The 19,648-nt window shown below is 51.2% G+C and overlaps 2 protein-coding genes across 5 annotated transcripts in view; both read left to right on the forward strand.

The window, feature by feature from the left end:
• Cdc6 (cell division cycle 6) overlaps window positions 1-8,599 on the forward strand; it is a 28,829-nt gene extending 20,230 nt beyond the window's left edge. For all 4 annotated transcript variants that reach the window (XM_041643878.1, XM_041643875.1, XM_041643879.1 and 1 more), the window contains exons 7-12: window positions 1,497-1,636; window positions 2,750-2,850; window positions 4,248-4,312; window positions 6,470-6,672; window positions 7,577-7,717; window positions 8,031-8,599. In XM_041643878.1, coding sequence (XP_041499812.1) covers window positions 1,497-1,636; window positions 2,750-2,850; window positions 4,248-4,312; window positions 6,470-6,672; window positions 7,577-7,717; window positions 8,031-8,120 — 740 coding nt within the window. In that variant the 3' untranslated portion in view covers window positions 8,121-8,599. The remainder of the gene's footprint in view (window positions 1-1,496; window positions 1,637-2,749; window positions 2,851-4,247; window positions 4,313-6,469; window positions 6,673-7,576; window positions 7,718-8,030) is intronic.
• A 5,912-nt stretch (window positions 8,600-14,511) lies between these two features.
• Window positions 14,512-19,648, forward strand: part of Rara (retinoic acid receptor alpha) — a 46,458-nt gene continuing 41,321 nt past the window's right edge. Inside the window, exon 1 of the mRNA XM_041643986.1 lies at window positions 14,512-14,527. The gene's annotated coding sequence lies outside the window, so the exon portion shown is untranslated. The remainder of the gene's footprint in view (window positions 14,528-19,648) is intronic.

Below are 19,648 nucleotides of genomic sequence, written 5' to 3' on the forward strand. Positions count from 1 at the left end.
GCTAAAGCCGGCTCCTCACACTTGTGTGGCAGATCCTTTGTCCACTGAGCTATCTCCCCAGTCGCTATGCAGATTATTTACCTGCTATTTTAGTTTTATGTGTGTGGGTGATTTGCCTGCATGCTCTACTACATGCCCAATACCCATGGGGGCCCAGAAGAGGGCATCCGGTTCCCTAAACTGGAGTTACAAATGTAGTTGACGTGTGGTTTCTGGGAGTTGAACCTGGGTCCTCTGTAGGAGAATCCAGTGCTCTTAACAGCTGAGCCATTCCTTCAGCCCCACCCATTATACTTAAGCCAGCTTTCTGTCTTATTGAAATAAGAAAATGACTATGGTAGTAATTTTTTAATATAAGGCAGATTGATTTTATGAGGTCTAAATAAAAAGGACAAAGAAGCCAGACATGACATTGCATTCCTGTGGTCCCAGCTTTTGGGAGGATAAGTGCACCACAATGCCTGAGTCAATAAATTTGGTGGTTGTGGTGGTGGTGACTTTTTGTTTTTGTTTGGCAGGGACGGGGTTCGAGACAGGGTTTCTCTGTAGCTTTAGAGCCTGTCCTGGAACTCGCTCTGTAGACCATGCTGACCTCGAACTCATAGAGATCTGCCTGCTTCTGCCTCCCACGTGCTGGGATGAAAGGCAGGAGCCAGTACTGCCTGGCACTTGTTTTTCTTTGTTTAAGATTTATTTATTAGGTCTACAAGAGCTAGTTCCAGGACAGGCTCCAAAACCACAGAGAAACCCTGTCTCGAAAAACCAAAAAAAAAAAAAAAAAAAGATTTATTTATTATGTATACAGTGTTTTGCCTATATGTATGTCTGCAGGCCAGAAGAGGGCACCAGATCTCATTACAGATGGTTGTGAGCCATCATGTGGTTGCTGGGAATTGAACTCAGGACCTCTGGAAGAGCAGCCAGTGCTCTTAACCTCTGAGCCATCTCTCCAGCCCAGATTTGTTTTTGAGACACAGTCTCACTGGAGCCCTGGCTGGTCTGAAATACAACAGAAATCTGCCTGCCTGTCCTCTTTTCACCCCTTTCTTCCTGGAGACAAGGTCTGTAGCTCAGGGTGGCCTTGAACCCATGATCATCCTGTCTCACCCTTCCACATGTTAAGACTAGAAACGTGCAGTTGCGGCTGGAGGTGCTCCCGCAGGACATTAATCTCAGCACTCGGGAGGCAGAGGCAGGCAGATCTCTGAGTTTGAGGCCAGCCTGGTCTTCAGAGGGAGTTCCAGGACATCCAGGGCTATTACACAGAGAAACCCTGTCTTGTGGGGGAAAGAAAAGACTATAAGTATGCCTCACTATACCTGCCTAACCACTGTATCTTTCCTAGTAAGTCCATCTTACCTTTAGTGTGGGGGAAGAGCAAGTGGAAGCAGCAGTTGGAACACTGGGTTGTGACTGGGAGTTTTATCTTTGAGAGGGGTTTGATCTCCTATGAGGATGATTTGTCTGCTGATGGTGATTGTTACCTATCTTCTCAGGTGTTGCTAATACCCTAGATCTCACAGACAGAATTCTGCCGAGACTTGAAGCTAGAGAAAACTGTAAGCCACAGCTACTGAACTTCCCACCTTATACCAGAAACCAGATAGCTGCGATCTTGCAGGAGAGACTCAGTCAGGTGAGTGCCAGCCGTTGCGCCAGATTCTGTAGCAGGGATAACCTTCTGCGATCGAAAGATAACAATAGCTTTAAAATATTTCGGTTTGATTGCTTTATTAATGGTGTGTCAACCTCCCGTAGACCGTAATGACTGAGAGCATTTTTATGTGGATATCGACGCGTGCTTTCGTTTATTGGCTGCTTCACTGCTGAAATAAAAGTAGGAATTAAAGAACTCAGGCTTCCTTAATGGCCTTTAAAAAGGAGAGCCTGGATCAGTGAGGTAGCTCAGCAGGTAGTCACTGGTTGCTGGTTCTAATGAACTGAGTTCCATCTCTGAGACCCACGTGATGAGAGGAGAGACCTGGGTCCTGGAAGGTGTCCGCTGACCTCCACAAGTGTGGCACGCATACTTTGCTCCCCCTCACTCCAAACAAAAATAAATGGGTTACATTTTTTTTAAAGTAGGGCCTATGAGGGGCTGGAGAGATGGCTCAGAGGTTAAGAGCATTGCCTGCTCGCTCTTCCAAAGGTCCTGAGTTCAATTCCCAGCAACCACATGGTGGCTCACAACCATCTGTAATGAGATCTGGCGCCCTCTTCTGGCCTGCAGGCAGACACACAGACAAAATATTGTATACATAATAAATAAATAATTTTTAAAAAAAAAGTAGGGCCTATGAGCCTGGCACGGTGGTGTGTGCACCTTTAATCCCAGGACTTGGAAAGCAGAGGCAGACAGTTCAATGTGTTCAAAGCCAGCCAGGGCTACCCAGAGAAACTGTCTATACTGAATGTTAAGCTCAGAGTCCTGAGTGTGCACCTCCCTCCAGTCCCAGAGTTAGATTTAATTTGTGGAAATATTTATGTTTTGAACCTAAATTGCTAAGAGAAACTCTCAGAGTTCAAATTGTCTTTTTATTTTATTGTTTCTTTATTGGTTGATGGTACTGGGATTCACAAGGCCTCTACGCTGAGCCGTGTCTATTTTATATTTATTATATATTTATCTGAGACAGCCTCGCTTGAGTGTAGATCCTCCTGCCTTAGTCTCCCAGGTAGCTAGGATTAGGGACGGGCCTATGTTACTAAGGCTGACTGAGATGTCTTCTGTGTCTTGTCTCGTGTGAAGGTGTCAAGAGACCAGGTTCTGGACAATGCCGCGATTCAGTTCTGTGCCCGCAAAGTGTCTGCTGTCTCAGGAGACATCCGGAAAGCGCTGGATGTTTGCAGGTGAATTATGGTCCTGGTGACTGCTTTTATTAAAACCAGGAAGAAATCCTGGCAGTTGTCTCATGTAACTCAAATGAATGTTGCTTACGAGGCTTCATTCTGCTACTTTTTATGCTCAGAAAAGAGGACTTGCTTCTCAGCGGGGAGCTCTGGGTTTCCACCGTGTTAATGTCTGAAACATTATCAGTCCATTACCTACGGAGGGGGAAATAAATGAGATGTTGCTGGCGCCCCCTGTGGTGATTATAGATTGGTTAATTACATTTGTATTAAAAAGACTCCAGTTTGCTTTTCCATTCGCTGGGCTCAAGCAGGTTTATTTATGGACCTGAACCATCTTTGCCTTTAGACTTTCTTCTTCCTTTCCTTTTGTGGGCACCCCTTCCTCCCTCCAGTTGGTGGTCCCCCAAGTCCTACCCTAGACCTCTTTCTTTCTTCCATCCCCCCCCCCCCCCGCCCCTCCTGCTGGGGAAAGCCTCAGTCCTGACTGATGGAAGTTCTTCCCTCCCAGTAGGGGCACTGGCTCCATTAAAATGATCCTTGCTGAGCTGACCCGCTGGTCCAGCTTCCTCCTCTTGCCGTGCAGAAGATCCAGGTCTGCCTTATGGCTTCCCGTGGGCAAAACACTTTAGAGAGAGCAGTGGGAGAGGAAGCCCTTCCTGTTGCTAGATTGCACGATCTGGAATGTGAAAGTCCCCCAGTCAGCAAAGTACTTGAGTCAAGACTACAGCTATGAGTGATAGCCATGTAGGTCAGCAAGATTAGCCTACGTGTGTCCTGTGTCTCTCTGGGGACTCCCCTTCTGGGTCTGCTGTGTAGGAGGCTCTGAGTTCCCCTTAGGCTACCCCCACACTGCCTATCGCTCTCCCTAGGACTTTGTTCCTCATCTAAAATGTTGCTGGCTTCGTGCACGATGACCTACTTGACATCCGTTGGAGGAAGATGAGTAGTGTTCTTTCTCAATCCCCGGTCTTTTCATTTTAAAGACAGTCAAGTCTTCCTAAAGCTGCAACATAACCCAGTTTGTTTAAGGGCCTTCATTTTTCTTTCTCAGGCAGGGTCTCCCTTGGGGAACTGGCTCATCTGGAACTCACTCACTGTGTAGACCAGACTGGCCTCTAAGATTGATTTACATTTTATCTTCATGTATGTGTGCCCGGTACCGTGTATGGTGCTCATGGAGGCCAGAAGAGGGCATCAGATCCCTAGAGTTGGAGTTATAGGAGGTTGAGAGCTGCCTGGTATGGGTGCTGGGCACCAAACTTGGAAAGGACCTTCATTTTTTAAAAACGTGTTTTTTTTTTTTTAGTTAATGTGCCTACTTTGGGGCACGGTGACTTGGTGTGGTGTTTGGTTTGGCTAAGACTAGAAAGTTGTTTGTTTTGTTTTTTTAACAGGCGAGCTATTGAAATTGTGGAGTCCGATGTCAAAAGCCAGACAGTCCTCAAACCGCTGTCTGGAGGTGAGTAGCTTACCTGCTTCCTGTCTCCCTTTGTAGATGGAGAGTTAGTTTCCTGAGAAAGGGGAAAGATAAACAGACACAGTTAAATCCACCTACAAACACAAGGGAAATCAGCCGACACACAGACACGCGGGAGCACAGTGCAGTTTCGTCTGGTTTTTTTTTCAGTCTCGCCTGCCAGTATCAGTATGTGTGTTACTGGAAATGAGCTCCCCGGAGTGTTCATAAATAACGCGCTCAGGTAGTGAGGTTTCTCCCGAGGCTCTCGGAATTAAAACGAGGTAACAAGGTTGAGTCACCTTCTTTCTGGGTACTTACGTTGAATGCCCTTTAGGTTCCTATGTAGGAGAAAGTAATGCTTAGTACCTGGTAGGTAAAGGGAAGAAAGTAAGATGATAAAATGCACAGATTTGAGTTCATCTCAGGGTGTCATGAGGCGTCTACAGGGGCCCAAGACAGATCTGTGGTTATAGGAAAACAAAGGCTGTCACAGATGAGGTTGAATTCCCCTTTTCCTCAACCCTGTTTCCTTCACTAGCAGATTTTCATCAGAGTTTACTTTATTTTTATTTATTTACTTAATTTTGGTTTTTCAAGACAGAGTTTCTCTGTATAACAATCTAGCCATTCTGGGACTGGTCAATATTTATTAAAAGAAACAAATTAAGAAGTTTCAGAAGTAACCCAAATTAATATGTGGACTTAGATAGTTCCTCTGTCTTGGCCCTTTAGATTAGTCTTTCCTTGTGGGTGGACCTGGGAGCATCACTAGTGCTCGCTGCTAAAAGAGCTTCAAGCTCCTGTGTAAATTATGGCACTCCCCAATCCCTGTCTTGACTTCTGATATCTGTGGGTCTAGTTTCAATGGTCTAGCTATATAGGAAACTATGGAGAACGTGACCAGCTAAATATAAGAAACTTTTTGTTGTTTTGTTTTTCAAGCAAGGTTTCTCTGTATAAAGGAACTTTTTTTTTAATATTTGCTTATTTTGTATACAATATTCTGTCTGTGTATATGCCTGCAGGCCAGAAGAGGGCACCAGACCTCATTACAGATGGTTGCAAGCCACCATGTGGTGGCTGGGAATTGAACTCAGGACCTTTGAAAGAGCAGGCAATGCTCTTAACCGCTGAGCTATCTCTCCAGCCCATAAAGGAACTTTTTAATGCATAGAAATAACTAGGTTCCCCAGCACTGAAGATAGGCAAACCAAAATTAGCTAGATGCCAGGCCTGGGGGGCCATACCTACGCTTCCAGCGCTCCGGAGGCCGAAGCACAGAATCACTACAAGCTCAAGGCCAACATAGGCCACTTAGAAAGGTGCTCTTAAATCATGGAACAAGGACAACAAATGGATAGCTGTCCTGTCGGGATTGTTTGAGGAGGGGCTGTGGACTGTCTGTCACCTGGTCTATGAGCTCTGCTTTCTCTTTTAGCCCTTTGCAGCTTCCTGCTTGTGGTAAAGGAGCAGAGGTGGGTTTGGGGGGGGGGGGGGACGGGTAGCTGCGGGTCCAGGTTGTTAGCGAGCAAATCCCGCCCCTGTTGCACAGTCAGGCGTCTCCAAGCAGCAAAACCGCAGTCCCTAGCAGATTCCCCGCAGTTCTCAGACTCCAGCTCTGGGTCGGCCATCCAGTGACATTTCTTCACGTGTTGCTGTCTTGCAGATGAGCTTGAGCGAGTGACCAAACTTCGGAGTTCATTTGGAGAAGCCATGGGGGCGCGGGGGCTGAAGTGGGATTGACTTTACTCTCTGTACTTGCCCATTCCTTTGACTCACGTATTAGATACATTTTCCAGCTATTTCTTGTCCTTCCTTAGAGACCAGGTAGTCATCCTGGCTGCAGGGTTTGTGCTGAGGACCAAACCAGGTGTCTGCAGAGAGAGTGCTATGCCCCGAGCTTCGTCCCCAGCCAGCCTGCGGCAGTTAGCCTCGCTTGGCGGCAAGCCGGGCTCTTGCTCGATCAGGAGGTGGATTGGTTGTCTTTCTCAACATCAAGCTGTACCCTAAAGGACAAAATAGATCATGGTTCTTCTGAGAGAAAGGCAGCTTTCCAAGTCTCCTTCCGCCCTTGGTTTCCTGTCGCTAACACCAGTCTTACGTGGCTCCGCACACAGTTTTAGAGACCGAATAAAGCTTGACTTGCTTGCATTTCAGGTCAGTCACCCTCTGAGGCGCCAGTTCCCAAGCGCGTCGGCCTTACTCACATATCCCAAGTCATTTCGGAAGTTGATGGGAACCGGGTGACTCTGAGCCAAGACAAGGCACACGATTCCCTCCCTCTCCAGCAGAAGATCTTGGTTTGTTCTCTGCTGCTCCTGACCCGGCGGCTGAAACTCAAAGAGGTCACTCTGGGGAAGGTAAGCTGGGGTCTCAGCAGGCTGAGTTGAGGTTCAAGTGCAGGTGTTTTCCAGAAGGCAGCAGGGGTTAAAAATGGGTTTTTAATCTGTCGGAATAAGGGTTATGGTGTCACTACACTTGGGAGGCAGAAGCATGTGGATCTTTGCAGGTTTGAGCCAGCCTGCTCTGCATAGTTCTGGGCGGACCTCAAAAACACGGTAAGGCCAGGCAGTGGTAGAGCGCCCTGTAATCCCGAAACTGGGAGGCAGACACAGGCGGGTCTCTGTGGGCGCCAGGCCAGCCTGGTCTACAGAGTTCCAGGACAGCCGGGAATCTGTAGGAAGACCTTGCCTCACCACCACCCTTGTCTCCCCTCCCCACAAAATTAAGAAATTGAATTGACTATTAACCAGATATAGTGGTTCAGTAGCTGTGATTCTAGTATTTGGGAGGCCGAGCGAGGAGGGTCGCCCGCCTGGCAGGGGTATAAGCAACCCTTCATTTCTGTGTCCCTCTGAACTCACAGAGCCTTGCTCCTACATTGTACATTAAAGAGGACTCAGCAGTCAAGAGCAGTTGCTTCTCACTTGCAGAGGACCCAGGTTTCGTCCCCAGCACCCATGTGGTTGGTGGCTTACAACCATGACTTTAGTTCCCAGGGTCCTGACAATCTTCTGCTCTCCATAGACTTCAGGCATGAGCACAGTGCCCATGCATAAATACATCGCACAGCAAGACACGGGAAAGAAAAGTAAATCTTTAAAACAAAAAAAAACATAAAGTATAGGAAGGGGGTGCGGAAGGCCTATTGCCTGTTCGAGGCTTTGTTGAACACGGGGGCGGTAGAGTATACAGTTAACTTAATCTATGAGGTTATGGGATGTAGCTTTTAAGTGACACTTGTTCTCCCTCGTTTCCTCCCAGTTATACGAAGCCTACAGTAGCGTGTGTCGCAAACAGCAGGTGGCAGCTGTGGACCAGTCTGAGTGTTTGTCCCTTTCAGGACTCCTGGAGTCCAGAGGCATCTTAGGATTGAAGAAGAATAAGGAGAGCCGCCTGACCAAGGTACAAGTAACGGCCTGGTGTGTCCCTCCCTGCTTTTGATTGTCCTGTTCTGGAGAGCGTGTCCTTTGCCAAAGGAAAGATTAGAAATGACTAGTGAACCGTTCGCTTCTCTGCTGGCTAGGGTTTCAGGGGTGTGTGTGGGAAGGGGTGTGTGTGTGTGTGTGATGTGATTTAGGCCATTGAAAACAGCAGGGTTTGACTTGCCGGCCTGAGGAAAGCGGAACACGATAGGGAGTGTAACAGTGTGTGCGGGCGTGCATTGTGTGTGTGAGTCTCATGTTCTTCCTCACAGAAAATCCCTTTCTCTTTCCAGGTGTCTCTGAAGATTGAAGAAAAAGAACTAGAGCATGTTCTGAAAGGCCAAGCTTTCGTTGGTAACATCCTCGCCGAGGGACTGCCCTGAGTGCCCGTCTTACCCACCTGTAGCTGGCGGCCCTTGGCTGACCTGGGAGTCTTTGTTAGGAGGGCCGTTTGGAAACTGTTGTGACCTTTTGTACTCAGCACCGGTACATTTTAGTGTGTTAATTCATGAGTGTTAGCACTAATATCTTTGGCTCTTAACTGTTTGACCCATGAAAATGACCGAGTAGCTGGGTGTGGTGGTATATGCCTGTGATCCCAGCACGTGGGAGACAGAGGCACAAGGATCAGGAGTTCAAGGCCATCCTTTGCTACGTGGTGAGATTGAAGCTGGCCTGGACTACGTAAGACACCTTAAAAATGAAACCAGTGACCCCTTTAAAAGTAATATTCAGTACCTTTCCCATACCTGCAAGTATCTGCAGATATGCCAACCTGTGTTGAAGGGTTTGTATATATTCACTTCTAAATACAAACAATATATTTTGTAAAGAACTTTGAGGTTTAAAAGTGGAATGGAATGATCCAGATTCCACGAGCCTACGTGGAAATCTGAAGGACATTTTGGTCAAAGGACTCGTTGGCGTCACTACCTTCGCGGGACAGGTGCTGCTGCATTGGACTTCTTAAGGACTCGGGGGGGGGCGTTTCTCCCGTGTGCCCACGCAATATGGGGGAGGAGAATGTAACTACAGATTGTGAATATATTTATTTTATTTTCATGTTTTATTTGTCAGGCTGCATGTGTGTTTTTATACCCATTCTCTGCAGGTGCAGGGGTATGACAGTGTTCATGTTGGGGACAACTGTAGGAATCCTTGCTTGCTTTCCACCCGGTGAATCCCAGGGACTAAACTCAGGCCACCAAACATGGTGGTGGGCGCCTTTACCTTTTGAGCCGCGTCCTGAGCCTGTGTTTGTTGCCTCAGTCCATGAGAGCTTCAGCTTTCAGAGGTTAATATGAAAATACCTTCTCGATGGATGGTGGTGGCACACTCCTTTAAACCCAACACTCGGGAGGCAGAGGCAGGTAGATCTCTAAGTTCAAGGCCAGCCTGAACAACAGAGTGAGTTCCAGGACAGCCACAGCTACATAACGAAACACCGTCTCGAACAAACAAACAGGACGATGCCTTCCCATCCTGTGCCAGTCTCCCCGCAGACGCAGCCATTGTTTCGGCATGCTTCGGGTCAGGCTTGGGTTTTCCGCAGAACACATTCCCGGCCTCTTGAGATAAGTTTATCCATATGGTTACCGAGACTTCTGGGTTTGATTTCCAGTGGCTTTAAGTGGCACTTTGTGACAGGGACACCAGAGGGCACCATTATACCACTACTTTGAAAGTGTGGGGTGGGGTGTGGGTAGTTTGGAGGGAAGGGGCAGGCGTTTGACTTGTTTGGGGAAATTGCTATTCCTATATTACCCGAGTGAGTGGTTGGCTACAGACCATGTGATAGGAATAGTCTCTGAGCTGAGTGAGGCTGCTGCCTCCTTGTCTGATCTGGCCTTGAGTTTGGGAATTTGATCTGCCTACAGAGGATCTGTTGGCCACAGTTTCATTCATTCTGCCCACCGTAAAGTGATCTGCCCCGCAGCAGGTGGGATGGGATGGAGAGAGAAGGGCAGCGAGCTCCCTGAATCTGAAATGCATGCTGCCCGCTGGTGTGTGCAGCGGCAGAGTCTGGAGGTGGGAGTTTGAATGTCTCACACACTGCTTCACCGGAGTCTTCCTCCCCTCCAGGGCAGTGTGCAAAGTAGAGAGGCTGTCTGGGACTATAAGGGTTAACGGGCGCAACTGTAAAGATTGTCCGGAGACTGATGGAAAGCAGAGTCTGAATGGGATTGGGAACAGATGTGAGGCTTGATTTAAATTACATTTTATTGGATGCTGCAGCCTTAAGAGACGTGACTGCTTTACAGTTTGTTTCCACACTGTGGGCAGCTGCTGTCTGTTCTGTGTCCACAGTAGGATCCTGCCCAAAGAGGAGCGGCCTCCCCACCTCGTTGTATTTGAGGCTTGGCGCCTTCCTCTAACTGTAGGGGCTTGAGTCAGGAACATGACTGGACTCTCAGCGGGGCTGTGCTGTATCCTCCCTGGCTTCTAGCCAAGCTCGCCTTTGCAGACTCAAAGGGGCCAAGTTCCTTCCCCTCTACCTCTGCTTTCTCTCGTGCTCCCCTCCCTTTTGGAAATAGGGCTTTCTGGGTACTGTTGTTAGCTTCCTTCAGCGCCCCCCCCCCCCATCAATTTCTAGGTCATTGCCACTCTTAAGACCTCAGCAGTTGGAACGGGGTTGCTTCTGCCAATGATGCGTGAAGCAGGCTAGAGTCCCTGCTTGGCTTCCGCTGCCCTTGTGGGAGCAGAGGCTGATGTATGTTTGTCAGTGAAGTCTTAAGTGTAATTCAGATGGCTGGGCAGAGAGGAAGAGAGTCCTTTCCTTGCTGGGTTTTCTCACTGAGGCTGAGAACTATGGGAAGGTGGTGGGAGTTTTAAGTAGGATGGGACGGGCCTGTGGTTACGAGGTTTTGCCAGGATCTTAGGCCACTCCACATGGAGTAGTGGCAAAGATGCTGACCTACATTTTTCCTTTTGAAGATGGTGGGGTGTGTGTCTCTATCCCGGCCCGTCTTTTTTTTTTTTTTTTTAAGAACCAGATTAAGCTTCCATAGTGTTGGGTATTGTCATGGAAAGAACATAGACCCAATAAAGTTGGTATGAATTTCAACCCCAAACTGCCACTGACATTTCTGGCTCAATGAAGACTTGCCTGTGGCTAGCTAACTGCGAGAGTGTGTGAGGTCCAGGCTAGCTACCCAGAAATCAGAAACCTTGGCAGCGCCTTTTCCTCACCTCCCTTCCCATCGCTCCTTGCCCCCACCCCCAGTCTAGAAACTTTACCACTGAACTACTTCCCAGTTCTCCCTGCTTTTTTATTAAGCACCCTCTAAAGACAAGCTATAAGCTAGACCGGGTGGTACAGGCCTGCGATCCCAGTTAAGCAGGAGGATCACACGTTCAAGGCTTGCCTGGACTACAGAGTGAGTTCAAGGCCGACCTGGAGAAGTCAATAAAACTATCTGAGAATAAAGTAAAAGAGGGCTAGCTCAGAGAGCGCTGGCATGAACAACGCTCTGGGTTCAGTCCTCAGTGCAGGGGTGAGAGGGCGATAGGAAAGAAAGACAATAAGGACTAATGAACCATTTTTGTTAAAAAAAAAAAAAATGACTAGAGCCCAGGAGAGGGAGGTAACTCAGTGAGCAGCGTGCTTACTGTGCAAACATGAGGCCCCAAGATCAATCTCCAGGACACCCCAACATGCATCCATACACTGGTATTCCAGCCCTGCAGAGACCCAGACGGGCTGGGGCTGACTGGCAAGGTAAGAGCCGCCACTGTAGTGAAAAAAACAAATCTGGCAGCTCCGAGGAAAGACACCTACAACTGACCTTTGGCCTACACTCGCACAAAAATATCTTGCCTATAGAGAGGTTGGTGGGGGAGCCAAAGTGACTTTTTGTTGTTGTTTGTGGTGTAGGAGATTGAACCCGGAGCAAGATTTTATTTACATTTGTATCAGTCTCCAGCCCTAACTCTGGTGGCTATTCATTAACTCCTATTCAGTGAACAATACAAGAAGATACTGCCTTTTTGCCTTGTCTAGAACAGTTCTCAGCTGGAGGTGAAGCTGGCGCTGAGGTCTCAGGTGCAAAAGGCCTCATTGCCGGGCCTAGGGCGTCGTTGACCAGACCTCAGCCCTTCAGGTGGACGTCCTAGTAATTGGCCGCAGGCAATCTCTGTCGCTTCAGGGAGGCTACGGTTTGGAGCTTGCCTACAGGCTAGAAAGAGGTGTTTCAGTCCAGAAGTTACCTAAGGTCCCCTGAGGTTACCCAGAAAACTGTCTCTAGTTGGTAAGGGACTGGGGAAGAACCCACCTTTGGTGTCCTACTTCTAGCTTACTGGGGGAAGTTATCTCCGCTTCCTCCTGACGGCGCCCCCTTCACGAGGAAGGAGCACAGGGCAGGAGCATGCCCTCGCTCCCTTATTCCAACTTCACCAGTCCAGATACAGCCGGTACAAGCTAATTGGGTGCAAGGAGCCTGGTAAAGGCTGAAGACTGGCAGGAGAGCCGGCTCCCGTGTTGGTTCCCTTTTTTTTTTTTTTAATTTCTAATTGAGTTCTGAATCAGCCTCCTTCGCTTTGATCCCTCCTCTGTTTCCCACACTGCCTGAAAGAGCTACATCAGCACTTTGTAACAAGGGTGCGCCTGCTCCCCACACCCCCCTCCCCGACGCGCTCTCTCTCTCTCTGCCGCCATCCACTGCCTGTCTCCTTCAGTTAAGATAATGAAGATGCTGAGAGATAAAATGTGTATTTAATAAGGGTGGGGGCAGGGAGGCGGGAAGGGGCAGCCAGGCCTTCCCTAGTTTGGGGCCTCGCCAAGACTCTAGCTGAGAAGCAAAGCTACAGTAAGACGTGGCTTCAGGCTGTGGGGGTTTCTGGGCCCCAATCCAGCTGACTTCACGGCTTGCTGTTTGCCCTAAATTCCCCCACCTCCACCCTCTCACCCCCACACTCCTTTCCTCTCTGCTTGCTCCCAGTGGGAAAAAAAAAGGAGTCTCGCTCGACTTTCTTTTCAGCTGGTTAGCTTGGCCCTTGCTGCGGTGCCCCCCACCCCAGTGTCAGCTGCAAGGTCAGGCTAGGGCAGCCCCCCTGTAGCCTAGGCCTGTAGAAGCTGTGGGTTCACAGTGGGGGGCGAAAAAGCTGGAGTTAATGAAGGCCAGCTGCCCGGCTGGGTTCTGCCTACTGCTAGCTAGCTGGAGGCCAGGCTTCGGTGGTGGTTAGGTGGAGGGGGAGGGTGACCTCCATTCCTGGGTACAAGGATATCCTGTGGCAGCTGGGCCAGGGCTTCTCCGGGAGCCTGGTTTCATCCTCAGCGAGTTGGGAGTCGTCTGCTCCCCTCTTGCCCTGTTCCTCCCCTCCCCAAATAACCCTCTGCTCTTCCGAGGGTTCAGACTGTAGTGGTGGCCCAGCTGAGATCTGAGGATCTCCAAGCCCTTTGGTAAACACTCATTAAGAGCCTGGGAAGAATCCGGAGTCCTGGTTAACAGCTGGGAGAGAGAGCACTGAGGCACATTAGGGTGAGCGGCTTGACCTGAGCTCACCCCAGAGACTCCACCCTGGGGCTTCCATCCTCGCTGTCTGGCTCCTTCCAGTTCTTCCTGCAAGACTGAGGTTGGAGGCGCTGCTATTGCCCTCTGCCCTTCTAGGAAGAGGCCAGGGCTCTCTCCCTTCCCTCAAGATGCCTGATCTTCTCTTAGCCCTTCACCCCATGACATTCTCCCCCCCCCCCCCCCGCCGCCACGCCTCTGCTGTTGGAAGCAGTACCCAGGCAACACTCCTTGCAAAATGTTCTCAGTCCAGCACCCTACAGACGCCTGCCTTGGCCACCTCTCGCTGGCCCACCATGCCCACCAGTTTTTCTTTCAGGGTGACCAGAGAAGGAGCAACTTTTGAGAAACCTGGTTGTCCTTTACAACAGAGTCAATGACCTTGAAGTTGATCTCTGGTCTTGGGAGAGGCTCCCGCCCCAGAGTATAAAAGGGAAAGCCCTTGAAGGTGTTCATTATGGTAATAAAGACTCAAGGCCCTGTTGAGGGTTGTGCGAGGACGCTGGTTGACTTCTAGGTTTTGTGTCTTACGCATCCCCTGCTGATGGCCATCTCTGGTACTGGATGCATCAAAAGACGGCCCCTCCTGTCCTGTCCCACCTGCTCAGACTCTCTTGTCCATGTATGAGCACCACAGCCTCCCTAGTACACCGTAGCAGGCACTGTCGTCCAACAGGGACCCACCATCTCCTCTCCAGCTACCACTAAGACGTCGGCACTCTTGCTGAAGACCAAGGTTTTCTGCTAGGAGGGTCTCTGACACACTTAGGGATAAGACAGCGAATGACTACACCAACACAGCCTGAAAAAGAGGACAGAAGCGGGTGTCTGTCTGTCCGTCTAAAAGGACACACCCCCCCCACATTCCCAAAGCTGATAGCTAAATAGCCCCATGAGAGAATAAGGTCCTCAACTCCATCCCCAGGGCCCAAGGGCAAGTCCACAGGCCCAGGAGAGGAAGAAAGAAATGTCTGTGGTGTGGTGTGTGTTGAGATCCGATACTGCCCTGGCCCCACCCATGGTTCAGACCCCCCATCTTTCTTCCAGTGGGTTAGTTTTCCTCCATCAGTCCTTAGTGCTGCACCCTTTCACCAAGTGGGGGCGGGTAGTAAGAGGGCAGGGAGAGCCTACTAGCTGGAGAGTGGGCTTTAGGACCCAACGGGAACCGTGCCTCTTGCAGCAGCCTAACCCAGAAGCAGGGGGGAATCCTGAATCGAGCTGTGAGGGCTTCCCCGGTTCTCCTGGGAACCCCATCGCCCCCCTGCCGGCACACACCTGAGCAGGTAGGATCCTGCACACACCCCCTCCCAATTCTCCCCGGACCTCCTTTCGGGAGAGTCTCTCTGCTCCTGATCGGGCCGCTTCCCTCTTCGCCAGTTCAGGCTTTCCCCACGCCTCCTCCCCCATTGCTCACTGTAGTCCAGGGAGGTGGGAGCCTAGGAACCCTGGGGCGTTGGAAAGCTCTGAGTCCCAGACCCCCGGAGCTCATCCCTTGCAATTCGCACCCCCCCCCCAAGCATTCTCCTTTCTCTAGCTAAGAATGGAAAGTGGGGGAAGGTCTGCCCAGGCCCCACGCCCTTGCACCCTCCTTTGCAGTATTGCTTCAACCCCCCCCCCCACCTCCCACCTCACCTAGACCGGAGAATGGGAAGTGATGGCTTGGCAGAAAAAGTGGAGAGGGGCGTGAAAAGGACCCCACTCTCCCGGAGGGATTGCTCCCTCGCTTTTCGTCTTCGTGGCTTCCCAGCCTGGAGCTCAGGACTTTGCCTCCACTCCCACTCACGATGTGGGGAGCACAGGTCTCCTTCCAGGTGCAGGACACACTTGGGTGCCCACGGGCTTTGTAGAAGAATGGTGAGCTCTCCTGACCTTGTTCTCTACGGAAAGTCCTTCCAGCCTAGAACTCTCCTTCCTGCCAACACCTCAGCACCTAGTGCAGAAGCCCCCTCCCTCGAGTGCCTGCTGTGTGGAGACCACGTGGTTGGAAGACCTAGACATTTTGGATAAAGGTTCCCCGTGTGCATCCAAAGAGAGAGATCCCAGCCAGGCCCAAGCCAGATCGGGCTCAGTCCAGATGGCTGGGGAAGGGGGTGTGGACCAGATCTGGAAGGCCTATCAGCCACGCCAGCTCCCTGCACGCCTTGGCTTACAGAGCCCCAGGCTCCTGGTGTTACTCTAGAGCTGGGAGGTCCCCGAGCTTCTGCCCTCCTGCAGGCTCTCTGGGAGGAAGCTGGATGGTACCTGCCTTTTACACTGGCTGATTTTCCCCTCCTGTTTGCTGGAGGTCGGAGGCATCTCATAATGGTTGGTGGGCTTATACGAAGGGCAGATGTCTGACTGTCTAGTGGCCATGTGTGTATCTTGTCTGGTGGGGGGTAGCTGAATGGGGGTGGGGGTGATAGAAAAGGCCCAGACCCATCACAGAGTGGTTTTCAGAATGTCGTGAGGGTAGGTGACATGCACCTTTCTGGAAACTAGCTGTGTGCTCTATACCCCCCCCCTCACGTTTCCAGGGTCCCCTTGAGGGTTGGCTTTGGAGGAGAGGGTCTATAATGGAATGGATTCCAAACTCAGTTCTGCTCCTGATACAGAACGGGAAAGTGGGGATCCCGGGTGTGAACAACAGACTGGGAATCAAAGGCTTGAACTGGAGACTCTTAACCATTTGCATGTATGGTCTTCCTTCCAGCTAAACTGCAGTTTCTTTGTTTGTAAACAAAACTTCTGTCCATAGCTGGCTAGGCTTACCTGACAGTGACCCTTCTGTGAAAGGCCTAGGAGATAGTGAACAACCCCCCACCCCTGTAAACTCTAGTTAGGACTGCAGAGTTCTAGGATAGGAACCCTCTTTAAATCTGGGTCAGTCTCTCTGCCTTCAGTTTCCTTCCACCACTGTCCAGGGGACAGAGGAGCCCATTGCCTGAGGATGCAGAACTTCCTGAGAGCCAGTGTCTCGCCCTGTCGCCAGGGTGCTTGCCAGACAGCACGGATCTATCTTTGCACCAGGCTCTTTTTTCCCCCCCAGAGGCCACACAGCTTAGGCCGGGATCCTCTTCTCCACCTTCCTTTCCCCATCCCCGTCTGTGTCCTTGTCTGTCTTTTCCCTGCCCAGTGGCCTCCTTGTCCGGCTCACTGGGCAGGAGCCCTAATCGGATTGGACAGCTGAGGTATGTGTGGTGACTGAAAGCAGGCAAGCAGGCAGGCGGAGGGAAGCCCCTGGCATGCCCTGGCTCCCGAGAGAGGAGAGAGAGAACACCACCTTGGGCTAGCTGACTCCTGGCTTGATCCCAGGGAAGGGGAGCCAGAGGAAGCCGGGGAAAGAACAGCTAGAACAGCTAGGGACTAGGGGCCTGGAGGTCGGGAGTGGATCCTACACCTGAGGCCTTAAAATGCAGGCACCTGGGGCTGCAGATGGGAGCTAGACTGTCTCCCCCATTCCCATGGCTTCACCTTCTTCTCTCTTCCTTCCTGTTCATAGTAGGAAGGGCTGCTCCAATCCAGCCCTTCTCACCGGAACCTTCCTTCCTATGGGTCATATCTGGTGTGTGTGTGTATGTGTGTGTGTACGTGCGTATGTGTGTACGTGTGTGTGTGTGTGTGTGTGTGTGTGTGTGCACGTGCACGCCTTTTGAGCCTGTTTCCTTTCCTCTCTTCAGAGATATCTTTCTCATTCACTCTCTGGGCTGGAGGCCAGGACTTCTGGGTTTCCCACTTGCCTCACAGAACAGGGCTACCTTGCTGGCCTCCAGAGAGTCTCTAAACTGGTTTCCTGCCTCCCGTATTGGGAGGGCCTTCCCTTAGAGCTGGGAGGTGCCAGAAATCCCAAATGGGATGGGTAGCAAGGTACCATAGCCTGTGGTACCCCTGAGAGCAAGCTTCTCCCTCATGACCTCCAGTTCAGCTTCTGACAGTGCATGCCCAGCTTGGTGGACATAGCGTGGTCTTAGCTTCAGGCTTTTTGCTCTACCTGTGGGTATCCAAGATCTTCTGCTGCCCTTTTGTCTGTGGTATGGGGGTGCCTACTGAAACACCTATATCTGAACCATGTATATTTTGGGGAGCAAAGGCTAGCATAATTGGGGCTGGGGTACTAGTTTGTCCTCCCTCCAGTTGGGCTTGGAGAAAGGAAACACAGAAACTTTACCAATGCTAATTCCCTCTGCCCTCAAAAGAGCAGTGGGTAGAGCCAAGCCTTCCCCTCTCAGTGCCCACAATGTGGTTGGCATTGATTTGTTAGAAATTGGGAAGGGTTCCCTCTAGACCAATTGCATCCTTTCTTCTCCCACAGTGCTGGGGCAACTCTGTGATTGTAGGCACTTATGAGCAGCCTCCCCCCCTCCACTCCAGGGAGGAGTGAGGGATGACCCAGAGATGGCCAAGTTGGCACTAGCCCCGGGCCAGAGTGCTGGACACTGTTCTGAGTTGAGAGTTGGTGGGTGAGGGCAGGGCACGGGCCTCCCTGCCCCCCTCATTTCCTGCTGTTTGGGCAGCTGTGGGCGAGAAAGGCTGTGGGGACTATTTTTAGTTGGTCTGTCCCATGGCAGGAGGGACGTGCAGAAAAGCACGGGGCAGGCAGAGGGGCTGGCCGAGGTGAGGGTAAGAAGGCAGGCATAAGAGTGAGGAAGGGCCGGGGGTAGCAGAAAGAACAAGGAAGTATGCTGGCCAGGGGAGCAACCTTGCAAAGAGGGGCTCGGCTCAGATCAGACCAACAGAGGAGCTCTGGGGACCCCTCACGTTTCTCTGTCCAATTTCCCTCAGCTCTGAAAGGGGCTTTTGAGGCTCAGATAAACCCCTTCCCCTTACAGAGGGGAACCAGATCAGGATATGCTTTGCCCTAGGACTCCCTGCCAGTCACTAGCTATGCTAGTGGCTTGCACCGTTCTTCTGCTTCTGCTTCCCTTCCCAGTTTGCAGCAAGGAGAACCTCAGGTCAGGGACAGCAGGGAGGGCTGTTTCCCTCCCTGCTGATTTGTGCAGGGTCTCTGTAAAACCCAGCTTGGTTTGTTTATATGTCCACCATGTGGAAAGAGTCTGTGTCCAGGCTGGAAGGAGGTTGGGGCTGGGGTTTGTTTGGGTGGCCTGTGGCTACTGGTGTGAATGGAGGCACTGGCCAGCATCCAGCACATTCCCAGGCTGGCAAACTCTGGGGCTTGGAGCCACCTTTCGGAAGGGACATCCCGCCCAGCTGTTTCGTTTTAGAGACTTAGAGAGCCCCAGGGATTTGTCCACAGTTGCAGGATGACTTGGGAACAGATGGAGGACAAGAATACGGATCATCAGACCCTTCGGAACCCTTTGTGAGCCCGTTCCTGCTGTGCCCAGGACCTGTGCCATTGCCACCAGCACAAAAAGGGAACAGAGCCGTCAGCAGATGTCCTCTGGCCTAGGAGCCAAGGACTAGGATAGGGAGACAGTTCCGTAGGGTGTTGCTGTCTCTTGGGAGTCTGTTGGCATTCTGGTTCCTTAAGGGATCCATGGTGTGTAGGTGCCGAGAAAGCCATTCTTTAGTTTGGGAGGTGAGTGACGCCCCCTAGAGTTGTTCCGGAACTACCAGTGTTGCCAGCTGGAGGGCATTGTGGTGATCTAACACCTACTTTCTGTCCCTACCTCCTGCCACTCAGCCTCTGCTGGTTTCTGGGTTTCTGGCTGGCCACCTCCTCACCCAGCCGCTCTGCTCCTAGTGGGTCTTATGGTCAGGAGCCCCTCCCCCTCTCCACTCAAGTCTTCCTGTCTCTGGGGTCCTGATTTATCATGCCCCCCATCAAGCCTGCTGCAGCGTGTGAGAAATCAATAGTGCAAATGGATTGAGGCCGTTCAGCGGGTCGACTCCCTTTGGGCCCCTCCAACTCCCTCGTGACCCTGTAAGTCATTCTGTCCCTTTCTGGCTTAGCATGGGCATAGACACACCTAGTGTACAGTTGTAGTCCCAACACTGGGCACAGGCACGCCGTCTCCATCGCTCACATATACCGGGCTGGTCTTAGCTTGACAAATCCTCCCGAACACTTATTTTCTAGTTTGGGTGGAGTGGGGTGGAGGGGCTCAAAGGGCAGCGGGCTGCCAGCCAGAAGTAGGGCGGGAGGCAGGTGGGTGAGGGAGACGGGGAAGGAGCTAGAGAAGGGATTGGGTGACAGCCCACCCCATTGGCTTTGGTAACTCAATCCCTGGCCCCACCCTCATGATTTCCCTCCTGCTCAACAACTTCAGCAGCTGCTGGCAGGAGTGTGTGTGTGTGTGTGTGTGTGTGTGTGTGTGTGATGTGGGGGTGGGGAGGGTGAGAGGGGCTGTGGGGGCAGGGGTGCTGCCAGGACATGTTTAAAGGAGACTCATAGCCTGGGTACAACTTGGGTGGCAGGAGGAGGTGGGGTAAGTCAGAGAGTGGGTGGTGAGTGATGGGCAGGGGGG

This window comes from Microtus oregoni, unplaced genomic scaffold (assembly GCF_018167655.1).
Source record: "Microtus oregoni isolate MIOR12 unplaced genomic scaffold, Mior012 000091F_ref0000469, whole genome shotgun sequence".
Lineage (NCBI taxonomy): Eukaryota > Metazoa > Chordata > Mammalia > Rodentia > Cricetidae > Microtus > Microtus oregoni.